The 20,483-nt window shown below is 39.8% G+C and overlaps 1 protein-coding gene across 2 annotated transcripts in view; it reads right to left on the bottom strand.

The window, feature by feature from the left end:
* Positions 1-20,483, bottom strand: part of DIP2C (disco interacting protein 2 homolog C) — a 408,787-nt gene that overhangs the window by 150,123 nt on the left and 238,181 nt on the right. For both annotated transcript variants that reach the window (XM_058669544.1, XM_058669545.1), the window contains one exon: positions 9,283-9,393. In XM_058669544.1, the coding sequence (XP_058525527.1) occupies positions 9,283-9,393 (111 nt within the window). The remainder of the gene's footprint in view (positions 1-9,282; positions 9,394-20,483) is intronic.

The raw sequence follows: 20,483 nt of genomic DNA, 5'->3' as shown, positions 1-20,483 counted from the left end.
TGCGAGTTTTTGTTTTAACTTTATACCTGTCGTTGACTTTGTTTCATAGTTTCTTATTTAAGGTAATATACAGCGATGGCATAATAGAGATTATCATATCCAGATGTGAAGGTACAATTCAGTATGCATCCCTACTTCCAAATCAAAGATGGACTCCCACTGAAACTGTTGGACATACCTAGACAATAGCTTGCTGGATGGTCTGCCATTGTCTGTATCAGCAATGTCAGGGCACAATTAAATAACAAACTGATGGACTTATGACTTTATGAAGGACTATACTATTGAAATAATATGGGGAAAATCAGTCAGGGAGTGGGAATTTGCGGAGTGGTTAGGGAAATCCCAGATCCTATGGAACTGTACCATGAAATTCAAAATTTAAAAAAAAATTGAAACTGTCATTTGCAACAAAATAGTCCCAACTAGAGACTATTATGCTCAGTGAAATAAGAAAATTCAAAAAAGATAAATATCATATATTCTCTCTGATATAAGGCAATCTTCAAATTAAAAAATAGATACATATGTAAACACGTATATAACATGTATTTTCAGAGATGAACTGCAAAATGGAGACAAGCATACCAAGAAGTGAAGATGCACTCTAATATGCCTCTTTACTCCTGAATAAAAGGAGGACTCCCAATGAAACTCTTAAATATAGCTTGACAATCCGACATTAGATTTTCTGGCATTGCCAATACCTACAATGCCATGATACACTTAAATAGCAGAATGTGGGACTTGTGACTGTTGCTCAAGGATTATGCTATTGTAATACTATGGGTGGTGGGGGAAATGGTGGGAAAGGGAATGTAGAGGGAATAAAGAGAATCCTTATACCTACAAAACTCAATCATGGAAAATAATAAAAATACAAAAAAGAAATAAAAAATTTTCCTATTCTGACGTCTCTTCATTGAGTGGAAGGCACAAGGTGTCCCCCCACATTTCCTTATTTACACACATCCAATTATACCAGCTAATAACACTGCATTAGTACACTACATTTTTATAATTTAACAATACTGCAACATTATCAATACATAAAACTACAGAGGTGGGGGTTTTGTGCTACAACTGGTTCAGCTACCACTTGGGATACTGCTTATCCATTTGCCTGGTTTGAATTCTGGCTCTTTGGCACTTCCCATATAGTTTCCTCCTAATGCATCTGCAAAAAGGTGGAAGATGGCCCATATACTTGTGTTCCCAACGCTCATGCTGGAGACTCAGATGGAGTTCTTGCCTGCTGACTTCAGCTTGATCTAGCCTTGGCCATTGTATGTATTTACCAGTGAACCAGTGGATGGAAGATGTCTCTCTCTCTCTTTCTCTCTCTCTCTCTCTCCCTCTCTCCCTTCCTCCCTCCCTCCCTCACCCTCTGTCACTTTTTTACAATTAAATCTTAATAAATGCCTGATTTTTAGATTAAAGTTCCCTTTTAGTAATGTAGATCATGTGCATTTGGTGATCAGCAGCCCCAAATTACACAACTACACAGAGTAGTTTCACTGCCCTAAAACTCCTGTGATCTTTCTGTTCATCTACAACCACCGGCGTTTCACTATTGTCATCATTTGATTTTCCTAGAAAGCCAAGAAGTTGAATAATTCAGTGTCTAGCCTTTTCACACTGCCTTCTTTCACTCAGAACATATTTAACTTCGTGCACATCTTTGCATGGCTTGTTAATTTATTTCTTTTTAACATCAAATAGTATTTAATTGACCATAATTTATTCATTCACTGTTAAACATCTTGGTTGCTTCCAATTTCAGTAGTTACGAATAAAGCTTCCATTAGCATTTGCATGTAACTTCAACGTTTGGATGGTTTTATTTTTTATTTTTTAACTGAAGAAGACAGGTGCCCATAAATATTCTTTTAAAAATAAGTAAAGAAAAAGAGCCAACTCAGAACCAGAAGGTGGAGCCTAATGAATTTCCATAGAAACTTTCAAACAATTTGCTCTTGATTGATGAAAAGAGTAAGCAGGTACATTGCCATGGTGAACATGGACTCTGTGATGAAGCTTCTCCTTTTATTCTCCTTTAAAACTCAAGCTTTAGGTACCTTTCTCGAAAATAATCTCATAAGCAGTAGATATTTTGTTCTTTGCTACTACAGAAAGTCATTGAGCCTTGGGCCTCTTAGAAAACCACTGCCATGACCATTGCTCCTGAGTTCCTCTTGGAAGGGACACGTTTCATCTCTCGGTTGCCATTGCTGGGACTGTACTTCTCCAATAAGATCAGAATCATCACAAGCAGTGCTTCAAAATCTTGATCCCACTTACTGCCTACTCTACTCTTATCTATAGCTGAAGGGAGATGCAAGCATGTTCTCATCCACTAAGCACAAAGTTCGCTCCACTTTCATTTTTCAATACAACAGTATAAGCTGACTGAGATGTTTCTGATGCTTTTTTTTTTTTTTTTTTTGCAGCTTTTCAGTCTTCCTCAACTAGGGTATGAATGGGATTCCTATTTTCCTCCCAAAGGATAAGAATGATCTGCCACTACAGACTTTGTCTGCAACATTATTGCTTCTTAAAATGTGTGACCTATTTGGAAACTGCCACTCCATTGGAGAACTGTTCACATAAAACTTGTAAAACATCAATTATTTCACTGTAATTCTACTCTAGCATCATCATAAACTTGCTGTTGATACACTTGCTTCATAATTTTACAAGAATCCATACTGCACTGACAGAGGTTCTTTTTCTAGACTCAGGTTGATTCTTCTTAATGCTTCAAACTAGGTCTGTTTAGATGTATTATGACAAGTTGGTCTGAGTTTATGCTGGTGTGGACAGGTTTTGGAATCCACGCAGTTTGCTCATAATGCACACTTTCCATGAATTTTAAAAAGAATTTGAAGATTCTTCCTCAAAAGTAACAACAACACTTGAATTTCATGACAATGATTCTCAAACTTTTGACCCAAAGAACATGTTAAACTTCCCATTCTGTTTCATTGATGTTCTTCTGTTTCTGTACTGATACCAGACTCTTTCGAGGACCACTGTCATGTAACGTGACTTGAGGTCAGGAATTGTGATTCCTGCAGCTTGATTTTTATTCTTCAGCATAGCTCTGGCTAGTTGTGGTCTCTTGTGTTTCCAGATGGACTTCTGTATCACGTTTTCTATTTCTGAGAAGAATTCATTTGGGATTTGAATCTTACTCAACCATTAAAAAGGATGAAATTCTACAATTTGCAACCAAATGGTCCCAACTAGAGAACATTAAGCTCAGTGAAATAATCCCGAAAGGACAAATATCATATGTTCTCTCTGATATAAGTCAACCTTTACACAAAATACAAGATCAATAGCCCTTTCAATACCATTTTTGCTGCATCCCATGGGTTTTGATTTTTGTTTATATTTTCATTTCTTCAAAATAGTTTTTCTCTTATTAAATTCTTCACAGACTCAAAGGTCATACAGTAGCATCATTTACCTCCAGTTTTTTGATTTTCTTATTCACTTCTTCAGTGACACACTATTCATTCAGTAGTATGTTATTTAACTTCATGCCGTTGTACATTTCCTATTTTTCTTCCTGTTGTTAATTTTGTTTTATGGCTTTTCTTTTAAGGGGATGTGTAGTAACACTGTAACAGAGATTATCATATCCAGATGTGAAGATACAATGCAATATTCATTCCTACTTCCAAGTCACAGATAGACTCCCAATGAAACTATTAAATATATCTTGACACTAGGATGCTAGACTCTGCCATTGTACAAACCAAAAATGTCAGGATACACTTAAATAGCAGAATGATGCACTTGTAACTGTTTATTAAGGACAGTGTTGTGGGGCAGTGGAGATTTTGGGGGGAAGGGAAGTCCCAGAGTCTAATGGAACTGCACCAGAAAATTATAAAATAAATAAATTAAAAACAAAATAATAATAATTTTTTAAAAAGCTCCTCTAAACTTTTAAAAACCCTGAAAAGCTTTAACTAGTGAGGGTAGTGTTTGGGAATTTGTCATATTTAGAAAGTAAACTGAATATCATTTTAAAACATAGACTTTCCAATCACAAGTTCCACTGGATAGCAAAATTTTTGACATGCATCCTGTGGCGTCTGGAAAATTCTATGGACATTGATGAATGTATGAAAATGAAAAGGGCCAATGACATGATGGTGTCATTCAGAAAACAGGTTGAGCCTCATGACATCTATAAAAATGTTTCACACTGCCTTGGGAGTCACTGTTGATCTCAAGGAACACAGTGATCCATTATACCTTCTACTGTAAAGGAGGACAAGATCAAGACCAGAGCTCTTGATCCCTAAGAAGGAAGCTACTCTCGTCCATGACTCATATAAAACAGGGAGCATCACTTCAAAAATTAGTTCTAGGCTCATAAAAAGAGGAAATCATTCTGAACATATTAAGAAATAGCTTGACATATTTTATCACAATATTTTTCTTGGTCATTATCTGTCCTGCTTGTAAAGCATAAAACATAAATCTCAACGTTTTCTTTCCTGGGGTTTCTTGGAAGAAAAACCTAAAATAACTGGACTTTAAGTTTTAATTCTGAGCAAGGACATCCAGTGCTTGACACAGCCCCTGATACATCTTAGATGTTCAGTGAATCACTGCTCGCTCATCTATCTCCCCAAATGAAGTTTAGGTTTCAAAAGGAAGGTGCTTCGGAAGAAGAGATGTGTATACAACTCTAAAGAATCTAGTCAAAAGTTCATTACTATTTAAGGTCATGGGTTTAGAAACAAAACGGGAAAATGTAGTCAGGAGAGATTAAATGTGACACTCAGCACTGACAAGACTAATAGTTAATTAGGTCAATTACCTAGGAGATAACAGGATTAACTTTGAGCTGACATAAAAAAATTAGTGACTGAAACAATCGCAGTAGCTCTGCTGCAAGATAAATGCTCAAGACATTTTAGAGAGCCAAATCTCCCGAGATACCATAAAGCTTTTTCTTACAAAATCCTTAAGTCTTCCCCATTGGCTCCAAGAAAAGAAACCAAATCTGAAGTGCATACCATGGCAACAGATGATAATAAAGTCCTCATACCTCAAATACCTCACTTCAAAACCTTACATAAGCACACATTGTAAGAGAAAGTAAACTATGTCAGTAAAACGTCGAAATTTAGGATTCCTAAAACAGGAGATTGCAAAGATTATAGTGGGAAGTGAAGATCAGCAAATGAACCCTCTAAATGATCCACACATGATCCTACCATGGGCTATGAAGATAGCTGCTGTAACACACGATTGGTGAGAGGCCCAACTGAGATTTCACAAACATATGGAAACGACACATGAAGTACGATGGTTTGACATCAAACAGCTGTTATTTATTAGAAATGAGAAACAGCAAAAAAATTCTTAAAACAAACAGCACAGTAGGGCCCTGCGCAGTGGCCTAGTGGCTAAAGTCCCCGCCTTGACCACACTGGGATCCCATATGGATGCCGGTTCTAATCCCGGCAACCCCAATTCCCATCCAGCTCCCTGCTTGTGGCCTGGGAAAGCAGTCAAGGACGGCCCAAAGCCTTGGGACCCTGCACCCGTGTGGGAGACCTGGAAGATGTTCCTGGCTCCTGGCTTTGGATTGGCACAGCACCAGCTGTTGTGGCCACTTGGGGAGTGAAACATCTGACGGAAGATCTTCCTCTCTGTCTCTCCTCCTCTCTGTATATCTGACTTAGCAATAAAAATAAATCTTAAAAAAAAAAACTAAAACAGCACACTAGAATAATAGCCTTTTTTATGATGTCACATGAATCGCTGCATAATTTTCAAGGCATGTTTGCCTAATGTCAATAGCAATGCCTGAGGCACCTCTCACCATCTTTAACCTTCTCTGAAAGCACAGTAATAGGTTCTGAATTAGAAACCATCATCCATGCAGGTCTTTTACTTGGACTTCTAGGAGTTCCCTATTATTGCTTTTCTCTTTTGCTATCATGCTAACTCAGCCTTCTATCTGTTTAACAGGTTGAGTAGACTTCAGATAAAATATATGGGACCAGAAGTGCTTCAAATTTTGGAGTATTTTCATATACCTAATAAGAAATCCTGAGGATGGGAATTCAAGTATAAACATAAAATTCATTTCTACTTATAGGTATCTTATAGGCTTTTAGCAATTTCACAGAGTAATTTTTGTATGCTGTCACATGTGGCCAAGTGTGAAATTTTCTACTTCTTAAGTCATATTGGCAATCAAAATATTTTAGAGTTTGGAGTATTTCAGTTTAGGAAGGCTCAACCTGTACCTTCTAAACATATCTTAGGTCTTGTTGGCTCTGGCTTATATCTCTTCAACATATACTGATTCAGGCATTGAGGTCTTCCAGATGACCCCACTTCTAATCTATGCTCCATAATTGCTGTTGAAGCAATCTTGAAACCTTCAGTTGGACTGCTGTTGTGCCTTTGCCTGCAGTCTTCAAGTGGTACCCAGGATGAAGTCTGAATTCCCAAGCAAGGTGCAGAACATATTTTGTAATATGGCCACTGCCACCTAACTTTTTTTATTCTTCCCCAAATTTGTTATGTCTGATTTTCACTCTTTCAAGAACACAATAACAAAATAAGTGCAGCAGTATTTTAGGAGCCTGACATACAGGAAAGAATCAGAGATCCTTGCCATTTCAAACCTTACACTATAAAAGGAGGAAGATATAAGATAGTTAGATAAACAGGACTGATGGCTAAGTAGATGGATGGGTGACAGATGGATAATGAATTATGGATAGTACAGATAAATGGATGATTTATAGGTATGTAGGCGATTGATTAATTGATGGACAGGCAGATGGATATTATAGTAAATAAATAGATGATGATGAATAGGCAGGTAGATTGACAAATGAATTGATGCAACAATAAACTGATAGAATGTTAGCAGGTGATAACTACAATGGAGATAATAAATCAGGATAGCGAAAGGAATCTGTACACAGAGGTATAATGTTTTACAACCCTAACTGGGTAGTCAGAAAATGCTTCACAAAACCAGTAACGTGTTAGCAAAGCCATGGTTAAATAAAGGGAAGGGGAGGGACAGGAAAGTATACATGCGGAAAGAACATTGTAGGGAGAAGCAACAACCAGTATCATAAAGCACCTAAAGTGACAAATGTGCTTTTGTGCTCAAAGAACACCAGGAAGCTGGTGGCAATAGAGTGATAGGCAGGTGGCAGATGAGCTCAGGGAAGTGAAGGGTTGACAGGCCACATGTACAAGATTCCGTGGGGATTCCTGCTCTCAGTGAAATGAGAGGTGCTGGGACCTAACACATTTTAATAGACATGACAACTGCTCCATATACAGGAGACTACTCCGAGCTCCGGGCGGAACCCTCATTTCAGTTAATTGCACTAACACATGCCACACAAATTACAACTGGCTTGATTCCTCCCCTTAACTGCGAACTCCCATGGGTGACCATGTCCTATTTCTTGTCGCTTTCTGATAGCTACTGCTGTTCCTGCTGGAGAGCACAACTGTGAAGAAAGTTTCACCCAACCTTTTCTGGACCAACCACACTCCTGGGGTTCTGGATGCTCAGATGGATGTCCACGTTCCTCTGTTGGGAACCACGAGGATCTGAGCTCCTCTAAAAGCACAGGGCTGGAGTCACAAGGAGGCCAAAGAAAAGCGCCATAGGTGAGGCCGAGCTAGGCCAACCATTCAGCTGACAGTGAAGGCCTGATCTCCACCACCAAGCAGAGAGTGACACCAAGTACGAGGAAAACGGGGAAGACAGGGTGACAGAGTCGGGAACGGAGGGGACCCTGAGCCTAAAGAGAGGCCCATCCTTTTAAAAGCTGTGCATTTGTGTGCATACATAGATTAGACACTAGCAGTATCAACAGCAGGTAGTTAACGGGAGAGATTTCCCAGCAGGTTGACTGCACATATATGTATATCCCAACTCTACTAGTCCAAACGGGCCTGTATTACGTGTTACAACAATTCTGCAATTGGCTGAATATGCAAAGGCTGAATATGGGGACAAATTTCACCTATATCCCATCTTCAACTCTTTTTACATGGCCTCCTGAGGAGAGCCAAGAAGGCAAGAAGAATACTGAAGACATAGGGATTGGTATTTTCTTAAGCTTCTCAAATCCATTCTTTGTGCAAATGATGCCTCAAAAGCTGTTGCATCCATGCAGGAAAGGCAGGTGGAAGGCAATTTGGGAAGTTATAGTTGGTGGTTTCTCATGCAAGTCTCTGCTAGTGGCAAATGCCACTGGTACAAACTGGGTGAGTCACTTTATCTCCCCTAACCTGTTTCCTGTTCTGCCACATGGAATAATTAACAACACAAGCTAATAATAACATAATAATAATAATAATACGTATATAACAACCACATTGTTTATCATCAAAAATAAGTGAGAACACCAGGGAAAACTATTTTGAAAAAGATAAATTGTCCTGCAAATGCAATCCAGCTCATTACCATCAGCAATCTGCATTTGACCTAACCAGGTAATCCAGTAAAAGCAGCAGCAGCAGCAGCAGCAACAAAACTTACAGCTAATTTTCTTTTACATATGGTAGTTAGAACAGCAGGAAAAAGCAATTCTAACCCATGTTAGAAAAAAAGTCACTTAAAAAGCAATTACAATATTAATTACAGTATAACTGTACTGTAGATGACTGTACTGTATATACTCCTGTTGCTAAAAAAAAAAAAAAAAAAGCAAGCTAGGTAAGCCCAGGTGACCACTGCAATAAAAATAAACTACCAAGACAGCGTTTTTTCAGACAGCATCATAAACAGAGGAAATAATAAACACAGAGCATATGCAAGTTTAGGGATTTTGCTTCTTCCTCTGAAAATTGTCTTGAGAAACAGAAATCACAAAGACTAAGAAGAAAAATTATACAAGTACTAACGATTGGTGATTCTGAAACCAGCTTAGCAATGTCATGCAAAAAAGTTAAAAAAATTTGGTTTCTGACTTTCAGTTTCTTCATTTGTGACAAAGCTGTGAATAATGGACAAGACTTGTCATTACAAATACAAAGAGGTCCCTATTTACTCAATGGGGATGTCTACTCTAGGAATCCATTCATGTGTTGAGATGGGATGCTGTCACCTGTGGACAGCTCAAAAGTTTCCACCTCACACAGCTGCTGGGAACACAAGATGGGATGCTGTCACCTGTGGACAGCTCAAAAGTTTCCACCTCACACAGCTGCTGGGAACACACACCTGCTCTTTCTGTGGTAGTACCAGCGTTCCATTCAGGGCCTTACCTGACCGATAACGCTCATCTCGTGACCCTGAGGACCGTCGGCGGTGATAGCGGGAGGCAGAGGAAGGAGTGACAGGAGCCCGGCGTTCTGGAGGCAAAGCTTGGTCCACCCCTAGGAGGAAGAAAAACAGTGAGGTGAGAGAGAGGCTTCACTCAGCAGAAGCAGTCAATGGCGTCAGTGGAGCACATCGTTTGCTGGTAGCCAAGCCCTGGCTCACTGCATCCCCGCAGAAACACTAGAGCCTCTGGGAGGAAGTGTGTTTGGCATAGGGTGCCGCACAGCTGGTGATCAGGAGGGAGGGAAGCAGAAGGGCAGCTGCTCCCAAACATAGGGAGGGCCTTCCTGTGTGAGTGCCGCAGCCTGCAGAAAGAGCAGCAGATGCTCCCTCAGGTCACCCACCTCCACCACTGATGCTCAGGACACAGGGATGGACTCAGATCCTCTCCATTTGACAAGCCTACAAGTCATGCAAACTATTGAGTATATGTACAAGTATACTCATCATCAAAGTTCAACTTTAATGTAAATCCAAGATGACCACAATATAATTCAGGTAAATGATACTTGGCATACACTAACAGCCTTTTTTTAAATTCCAAAGCAGTAACTCTCTGGAAACTTGTTCTATTTGATGCTAGTTATTTTAAGTTTATTTGAATATGGCTTCATTCAATCCACACAAATGGTATTTATACACATATGTCCACAGGTTTATAATCCTGCTTCTTGAACGACACGCCTCAGACAATAAGGAAGGCTCCCTGACATCAACATGGTCATCACTATCGCTACTATCAGCATTAGGTAGAGACTGCTTTCTTTCTTTTTAAAGATTTATTTTATTTATTTGAAAGACATAATCAGAGAGAGAAAGAGACAAGGACAGGGAGATGGGGGAGAGAGAATCTTTCATTTGCTGGTTCACTGCCCAGATGTCTGCAACTGTGGGGGATAGGCCAGGCCAAAGCCAGGAGTTTCTTCTAGATCCCCCACATTCGTGCAGGGGCCCAAGCACTTGGGCCATCTTCCACTGCTTTCCTAGGCACACACAGATTTCTCCCCATGGAAACACTGACAACCTGGTGACAAGTCTTCAGAACAATTCTAATTATCTTTCTGGAGTGCCCCATCCTTCCCTAAGCTCGGACACCCAAAGCTGCAACACAACTACCATATCAGATTCCCTTTAGGCACAGTCATCCCTCTACCTTCTTTGTGTGTGTGTGTGTGTGTGTGTGTGAGTGGGGGAGGATGGACTCTTCCTAGTGTTCTCCCATGCTTCCTTTTGCATTTCACTTGCTATCTTTGAGTGTCTTATGTGGTTTCTTAGGTTACTTAGGATCAATGGTTACTTAGGTTACTTAGGACCATATTTGAAGGCCCTGCAAACACCAAGTGTCCGTCTTTCTACCTAACATGATTGGTAGTCTGCCTAGATATGGAACTCCAGGTGAAATAATTTCTATTCACTGCTATTCATTTTTATTATCAGAGAAATATTGCGTTGATACAATAATGGTTACATAATAAATAAAGACACAGGTCTTTTCACCTGTGTCAGCTTTAACAATCCCTCTCATTCCTTCTGAAGGGGCTACAAGCTGATATTTCTTTCTGTGCCAGGGTACCACTAACTCTCCCAGTGGGCCTTTTATTTGGGATGCCCCATTTGCCCAAAGACAAGACTTCTGGCCTCCCAATTTGAGATTCAACACGGGCAAGTCTGCCACTCTGAATGTGAGGGCGCTCTGATTTTGTGCCCCGATTTCCAGCTCTGCCTGCTATAGCAGTATTTCAAGCCTCTGTGATTTTATTTCTCTTACAGACTAAGTCAGTCTGAAAGAAATGTAGAAGACATGGCGATGTATTTCCTAGAGGCCCTTCTTTCTGTTCTGGATGAGGTGGTACTCATGGTTTTCATGACTATTTGGACCTGTTGATTTTCTCCACTTTATTAAATGCAATACCACCGCTTCTTTAGTTCAATACTGCAAACACTTGACAGTATTACCCCCATTCTCTGAGAGGGTTACACTTTATACACACATTTACAGACATTTTAAGAGCAGTTTGGGAAGTTGGGTGATTTTAATTTAATGCTTGGCTTCAATATCAGTGGTATTGCCTATCCAGTTCATTCAAATAAGCTTCCAGGATTACTTTCAGCCTTAAACCTCCTTTTGGTGCTCACAGATGCTGCATGGAGTTGCAGGCTCCTGCTTGCATTGTTTACAGATCTTTTTCTGCCCCGAGCCAGATTTGTACACAAACATCACGGATAGTGGCTCCCCCAGAGTGAATGCAGACTTTCCAAAATTTCCAACTTTTTGGGAAAAAATGAATAAAACTAGACAGAAGAACTTCAACAAGTCACTACAGTAAGATAGTAAAAGAAACTACAATGTTAGAATGCGTATTTCATTTGTTCATCTTCATTTGACCTCATTCTGAATGAGATGTGAGGTGGCCTTGGAGGCCACCTCAACAAAAATAAAAATGCCAGCAGATGAATATGCAGCTTTCAATTACTGCAGTCAACCGCTCCCTTTCCTAATTACGCTTAATTTGTGAAACCATCATTGCAAACCCATTCTACTGAGAGACTCAGAAAAACCAGGAGACTCACAACAGCAGCTATGGTAAGGTTAAGAGAGGCCATTTAGGATAGGAGGTCACTTAGAAGGAAGGAGTCCCAAGGGACATAGGGTGACTGTCCCTAGCACATGACTCAGGAAGACGGAAAAGCTAATTATTCTCAGACAAAAACATGACAAGGATGAAGACGGAACCCTTTCTCCTACAAACATTTATTAGGCACTTATGTGCTGGCCATAAGTTAGTCCTAGTGAATGCAGAAGCTGAACAGTACCATGGAGAGATCCTGTGTTTTGGAGTTGGACAGTCTGGGACCATTTTCCTGGCTCCACTTACTGCCTGCAACCGCAGACAAATTCCTCAACTTTCCCACAATTCAATATTCCTCTCTATATAGATAAAATAACAATGCCTTTCTACTATTACATATAAATCTATTATGATATATTATATATGGTATATTGTATATGAATCTACTGCATATTATATATAAATATTATTTTTATATTTATTGACCTCATATTTATTCCTCTAGTCTATTATTATAAAACCATAATTTTATTTTGCACATTATTTGAAATCTTTAAAGATTTTTTTTTTGAAAGGTGGACTTACAGAGAGAGGGAGAGGCAGAGAGAGAGAGAGATATTTTTTATCTGGTGGTTTTATTCCCTAAATAACTGCAATGGCTGACTCTGGGTGGCAGTAAAATTAGGAGCCTGCAAGCTGCATTTGTTTCTCCCACATGGGTGGCAGGGGTCCAAGCACTTGGGCTCTTTTGCACTGTCTTCCAAGGTGCATCAACAGGGAGCTGTAATGGAAGTGAAGCAGCTAGAACATGAATTAGTGCATATAAGGATGCCGACATTGCAGGAAGTTGCTTAATGAGCTATAACATAAAACCTGGTCCTTCCATAGCTTTATTGATGAGGAGACACAGGCACAAACGTGGAATTTGAACTCATGCAGCCTCTGGCACTCCTCAGTGGCATTCTGACATCTGTCTGTAACAACCTTTGTATTATCCCTAACCCAGAGAACAGAACATTCTGGATCTACCCCCACTGCCCTGCTCCCCAAACAGGAGGTAAGGCCTGGAGTGACGCACTCCTGCTGCCTCTACTGGTGTCTAGCACATACATCCACAAGAATTATTTGTTACATGAAGAAAATACAGCTTGTACCTTGAAGCTCTGACAAGGTAACTGCATAATCCTATGACAGCGATCTGTATCTATTCAACTGAGTTTTTAAAATATAGAAACTACTACAATTTTAGGTTGTTTGCCAGCAGTGAAATTTCAAACATTCAGACACTTTTGAGGTCATCTGACAGGTTATGCCTAAGGGGATTTTTATTAGAGAGGTAAATACATTAGAGAGCCAAAGACAGGCAACACTGGTCCCTGCTGAGCACTGCACAGCCCCCCTCCCCAGGCCCACGGGCACGCTCAGGAAACCTCTGCCAATAAATGAGCCAGCTTTTTCCAGGATCAAAGGGAGGATGGAACACTTCAATGTAAATATGACAGTGACAGTGAGATTTTTATTTTTCTCAAAAGTAACAATGGGATCACAAATAGAAATCCCTGAAAGATGTAGGGAACCCCAAGTGCACAAGAGCAAACCAAGACAAAGAAAGCATAGGAAGCGAGAAAGCAGAGTGCACAGCCCTTCTGCAGAGTCCATTCCCCTCCATGACTGCTTAATTCCTATACAGCCTTCACACACTCCATGTTTTGAGACATGCAGATTGTGTATGATCCTCTCTTTCCATGCCCTGCAGGTTCAGTAAAATAGCATGGGCTCCTGCGCACGATCACATGTCACTTGCAGTTGGGATGCTGTGGCTCCCACTGCCTCCCCTCTGTGCCTTGGACTGTCCACCCCACCTGAATCCAAGCAAATCCCTACACTGCTTCATGTGTTTGTTCTCTTTCCAGCTGTAAAAACTGGATTAAGCATAAGGGAAATGAAAACAGAAAAAATAAACCTTTTATCAGAACGTCAATCAGTTTATTTCAACATGTAATTAAGAAAGCATTCACCAGAGAAAATCTGTAGCAATATACTCTGGTTAACCTTAATAATTCTTCAATTTCAGATTAGTAAATAGAAGGAGAAGATCAGTTCTTAGGTAAAAGAGATGCTGGCAACATATTAATCTTTATGTTAACCCTAAGACTAACACATGGCAATGTCATCCATCTATCTCTCTAATACAATGATATACTACAGGTCAGAAGAAGACTTGGCAGGATAGATAACATTTGGTGGTTCAGAGCATTAACTATGCTTTTTTTAAAAAAATAATTAAGACTTCTATGCCCTGGTACAATGGCTCAAGAACGAAATTCTCATCTTGCAAGCACTGAGATCCATTATAGGTGTTGGTTTGTGTTTCTATAAATCTGTACTTTCCAATAAAGATAAGTAAAATCTTTTTTAAATTTAAGATTTTCTTTCTATTGTAAAGGAAGATATACAGAGAGGAGGAGAGAGAGAGGAAGATCTTCCATCCAATGGTTAACTTCCCAAGCAGCCACAGCAGTTGGAGCTGAGCCTATCCAAAGCCAGGAGCCAGGAGCCTCTTCCAGGTCTCGCACACAGAGGCAGAGTTCCAAAGCTTTCGGCTGTTCTCGACTGTTTTTCCAGGCCACAAGCAGGGAGCTGGATGAGAAATGGAGCAACCAGCATTAGAACTGGTACCCAAATGGGATTCTGGTGTATGCAAGGTGAGGACTTTAGCCACTAGGCTACCATGCTGGGGCCGATAAATACAATCTTAAAACAAAATTAATACTTCTAAATTCAGATAGGGAGAGAAACACTGGGAATTACGGCTTGCTATGAGTATTTCAGAAAAGAAAACATGAGAGGTATGCAAATTAAAAATAGACTTTTGGGGGCCCAGCACAATGGTTCAGTGGCTAAATCCACGGTCTTACACATGCTGGGATCCTATATGGGCACTGGTTCAGGGCCTAGCTGCTCTACTCCCCATCCAGATCCCTGCTTGTGGTTTAGGAAAGTGGTAAAGGATGACCCAAAGCCTTGGGACCTTGCACCTGAGATGCAAACCCAGAAAAAGTTCCTGGCTTCAGATTAGCTCAACTAAAGCTGTTGTGCTCACTTGGAGATTGAACCAGCAGATAGATCTGTCTCTCCTTCTCTCTAAAAATCTGTGTTTCCAATATAAATAAATAAATCTTTAAAAAGAAACTGATTTTTATTAAAGTGCATGGCTATAAAAAATAAAGTTAGCAACAAGTGGAACCGTAGAAATGAAATAGCTCTACAATGAAAATTATAAAACACTGATGAAAGAAATTACCATGACTATAAAAACTGAAAAGATGTTTCTTGTTTATTATTTACTGGAAGAATATCACCAAAATGTCCATACTACCCAATGTAATCCAGAGAGTCAATATAATTCCTATCAAAATGAAAATGACGTTGTTTAAGTTTTTTAAAAAAAATCAGGCCCGGCCCAGTAGCCTAGTGGCTAATGTCCTAGACTTACACGAGCTAGTATCCCATATGAGCGCCAGTTCTTATGCCGACTGCCTCAATTCCCTTCCGGCTTCCTGCTTGGGACCTAGAAAGGCTATAGAGGATGGCCCAAGGCCTTGAAATCCTGTACCCACATAGAAGACCCAGAAGAGGCTCCAGGTTCCTGGCTTCTGATTGGATCAGCTCAGCTCCAGCTGTTGCAGTCACTTGGGGAGTGAACCAGAAGACAGGAGATCATTCTCTGTTTCTCCTTCTCTCTGTGAATCTGACTTTCCAATAAACATAAATCTTTAAAAAAATTGCTTAGGGTCTGGCACAATAGACAAGCGGCTAAATTCCTCGCCTTGAATGCACTAGGATCCCAGATGGGCACTGGTGCTAATTCTGGCAGCCCTGCTTTCCATCCAGCTCCCTGTTTGTGGCCTGGAAAAGCAGTCGAGGATGACCCATATAGCCTTGGGACCCTGCACCCACGTGGGAGACCCAGAAGATGCTCCTGGCTCCTGGCTTTGGATAGGCTCAGCTCCAACTGCTGCGGCTGCTTGGAGAGTTAACCATTGGATGGAAGATCTTCCTCTCTGTCTCTCCTCCTCTCTGTATATCTTCCTTTACAATAAAAATAAACAAATCTTTAAAAAATTGTTGGAAAAAAACCCTAAAATTCATGTTAAATCACAAAAGATGCAGAACAGCCAAAGTTACCTCAGGGAGAGAAAAAAAAGAAAGACATGACAATACTGAATTTCAAAGCTGGAGTTATTAAAACCACATAGTACTGGCATGAAACATAATAATATGCATCAGTGAACAAAATAGATAGTCCAAAAATTAAGCCACACATATACAGCCAATTGGTTTTTTTGGCAAAGAACAACTGGGTGCAGAGAGAGAATGGAAGCAGTTCCACACTTCTTATCACATACAAAAATCAACTCAAGTTGGATCAAAGGCCTACTGTAAGACCTGAATCTATGAAACTGCAAGAAGAAATCACTTCAAGATATTGATACCAGTGAGCTTTTGGGTAAGATCCAAAAGCATAATCAAACAAAAGTGAAACTACCCTTTACACATGCAGACGGTGACGAGAGAATTTTTTTAAAAAATGGGTGATGTTGAGAAAGGCAAGATCTTTGTTGAGCAGTGCATCCAGTGCCACACGGTGAATACAAAAGGCAAGCACAAGACCAGACCTGATCTCCACAGTCTGTTTGAGCAGAAGACTGGTCAAGCCATCAACCTCTCTTACACAGATGGTAGCAAGAACAAAGGCATCACCCGGGGAGAGCACTCTGATGGAGCACTTGGAGAAGCCCAAAAAGTACATCCCGGGCACCAAGATGATCTGGCATGAAGAATGAGACGGTAGATTTGATGTTTCTCTCAACAAGCTACTAGAGTAATGGCTAGCCACCGCCTTACTGATTACAAAACAGAAATGTCTCGTGACATTTTTGTGTGTACCATAATTAAATTATCCTACACTAGAATTTAGATCGTGAATAGCTGACAGAATACTTTTATTTAGCAGTCCATATTTTAAGTATAATTGTCTTGTGTGGTTAAGTTAAAAAAAAAAGACTTAGTTCATTAAAATTTGGGTAGTAATTCCAGCTCAGTCAATGATCTTCTCCCTGTTCTCCTCTGCTAAGGATATGATTTGACTTCACAAATGTTCAAACTTCTCCTAAAAGTGGTGAATGCCATCTCAAAATCTGCTGGGAGGTTGTATTTATATTTAAATACTGGGGAAAGCTCTTCACCATCTCAAAAACCATGTTAACACTCAGCATGCATTCTTGTTTTTGTTGTTTGCCTGCTAAAAGCCAGAGCTGAGGACAGATAAAATTGCTTCCTACTTCTGGTCTTACGTATGTCAATCTAATAAGAATTTCCTGTATCTAAACTTCTGCCTCATGGAAAGGCATTTTAGTGTGGTTGATACGTAGCAATTAAGGAGTACTAATCACTTCTTACATTTTACACATGACCTATAAGGGCAGGCAATTTTAAAGGTAGCATGACCAGACAGAATATCAAGTGAAACTTCACTTTTGATTTCTTTACCACATTAGATTAAGTTAGATTTCAGGACTGTCTAGGAACAGCTATTCGGAAACATAAAATTGGGGAACTAATACACACCTGCCTTTAGTAACGGTGCTTTTGCCAACTCATTGGAGGGATTAAGTTAGAGAAGACATGCCATGAGCGTGAAATTATAAATTGTGTCATCACAAGACAATTAAAAACTATAGACTAAAAATTTTAAAAAGTAAAGCTACAAAAATGGAATTACAACAAATATAAAAGCTCTAGACTGCAAAGGAAGCAATAAATACAGTTTAGAGACATCCTACCGAGCTGTAGGAAATATCTGAAAGCTACTTATCCCACAAAGGATTAATATTCAGAATACATCAGAACTAAAAAAAACTCAGCAAATCAATCAATGCAATTAAGAAATGGGCAAATAACCCAAATACAAGGTTCTCAAAACAACATAAACAGCTAAAAATACATTTAAAAATGCTCAATACGACTAACAGGGAAACACAAATCAAAACCACAATGAATTATCATGTCACTGCTGCTAGATGGCTAGTATCAAAAGATAGGAAGTAGGACCAGAAACATGGCATAGTAATCTAAGCCTTTGGCTGTGGTGCCAGCCTCCCATATGGGCACAGGTGGTGTCCTGGCTACTCCACTTCTGATCCAGCACCCCGCCTATGGCCTGGGAAAGCAGCAGAGGATGACTCAAGTCCCTGGGCCCCTTGCACCCACATGGGAGACCCGGAGAAAGCTCCTAGCTCCTGGCTTTGGATCAGGCCAGCTCCAGGCACTGCAGCCATTTGGAGGGTGAATCAGTGGATGAAAGATTTCCGTCTCTCTTTCTATAACTATGCCTTATAAATAAAAATAAAATATTTTTTTAAAAAGAAAGTAATAGATGTGACAGATTTGGAAAAAGGAGGAAGCTCTTATACACTATTGGTGAGAACATAAATTAATGCAATTTGCTAAGGAAACAGTATAAAAACTTCTTATAAAACAACATACAGAATTGTTGTGAAATCCAGAATTTCTACTATTGGGCATAATGCATAATATCATTGCATCAAAAAGATTCCTGCTCTATCATATTTATGGCAACACTGTTCACAATATTCAAGATATGAAACCAACCAGGGTGTGTACCAGACAAATGAATAAAGAAAATGTGATAGACACACACAATGTAGAATATTACTCAAACATAAAGGAATGAAATTCTGTCACTTTCAGTAAAATGGATGAAACTAGACGACATGATGGTAACAAGTCGGACACAGGAAGACAAATAGCATATGCTTTTCTTCATGTTTAACTTTGAGTATTAAAGAAAGGAAAGAAGACCATACCTCATTCTGAATATAGAATGATAATTATTAGAGGCTGGGAGAGGTAGCTGGAAAAGAAGGAGTTTCGGTGATGGGCACCAAGTGAGTTTGATAGAAAAGTAAGTTCTTTACTGTTTACGCAGCATAATGGAGAAGCTGTAGTCTATAGCAAACTAATATACCTCCAACCCTCCAGTCATAAATATCAAACAAGAGGAAACACTCCCTCACCCTACTTTCCATCAGTACACATTAAGTTCAAGAAGTGAAATATCATGGGGAAGCCCATAAATATCTACAGCTACTGTTAATTTTTTTAAAGGCAGACAAAAGCATGAGGCATTTTGAGAGAGAGAAGACCTTGATCCAGCTTCAGGTCACATTCTAATTGTGTCATGTGCACAAAAAATATTGCCTTTGAGCCTCAGTTTCCACATGCTGGGGGGGTGGGGAAGAGACAATGCTCCCATGAGTGACATTAGTTCCCAGCATCCTCACGGTAGCTCCAGTGTCTCCTGCCTTTCTCTCTCCCACCTGAGAACAAGTGTACAGCGCAGTAGGATTTCAGGGTCCTATAGCAGCTTAGCCACGGGGCGAGCACTAGGTGTTTTGTGTAATTGCTGGGGACTTTTCCCTCCCATATTTCAAGTCTGTCCAGAAGCAGATTCCAAACACAGTCCCATTAGTTTATAGCGTTTAAATATGCTCCCTTATTCATAGGCACGGGCAGAAAGCAAATGGTACTGTTCCATGTACAGAAATTTACTATGCTTGCTCTTGATTGACTCAGGTGAGAACACAAAACAGTGTGAAACAAAATCACAGTAACGTTAGCATCTGCTCCAACTAAATGAACTTAATTCTTCCATTATTATCGCGAGTCTCTTTCATGGGTGACATTTGTCATAAATCACTATACATTTGTTTAATAATCTCCCTACGGCAGTATTTCTCCATGTTTGTTATCTTGTACCTCAGATTTTTCACAAAAATATATGAGCCAGTCCAAAACAGGTGCCATCCTCACTGCTGGGTGGTTACACCCACTCAAACTTCAGAAACACCCCATGCAAGTGGGTTCAGTTACCAGTTAGTATCTGGGACGAGGAACCTGTCAGGAAATGTTACTAAATTCAGAAGGAAATTAATCTGATCAAACCAATGGATGCTTGAGATAGAAAAATACATATTGGCTAATTAAGAACAGGTGTCATGCATGGCTGATAAAAAAACAAGGCTCACCTAAAACACAGGTACTTCACCTTTGCTGATGCTCATTTCCTCTAGAAACTCAATCTGGAGAGAATTTATTCTAAATCACAAAGAGGCAATAATAATCTAAATACTCACACTTACTCTCTTCAGATTTATAACTTTGCATCTTAATGCCCATCTATCTTGGTCACAAGGTGCACCAGGACTCAGGAAATCTTCCCGAGACAGGGTAGGGACAGGTCACATGTCACACACATCAACACGTGGACACTTGGACATGGCATCTATGTCCAAGCAAGAACATTCTGTCATGAAAGCATAAGCCTTACAGCAAAATGAAAATACAAGCTTGTGTGTTTGCTACTAAAGAAGTACAGTAGCTGTTAACGTGAAAAGTCAGAACAGACCAGTGCTGTCAGCTTTATTTTCTAAAGATAATGGGACAAAAACGCCACCTGACCCACTTTTCAGAGGGAAAAAAAAATCCACTTT

This window comes from Ochotona princeps, chromosome 10 (genome assembly GCF_030435755.1).
Source record: "Ochotona princeps isolate mOchPri1 chromosome 10, mOchPri1.hap1, whole genome shotgun sequence".
NCBI classification, from domain to species: Eukaryota; Metazoa; Chordata; class Mammalia; order Lagomorpha; family Ochotonidae; genus Ochotona; species Ochotona princeps.
Note: the sequence above shows the minus strand (reverse complement) of the source record. Positions and strands in the feature narration are given on the sequence as shown.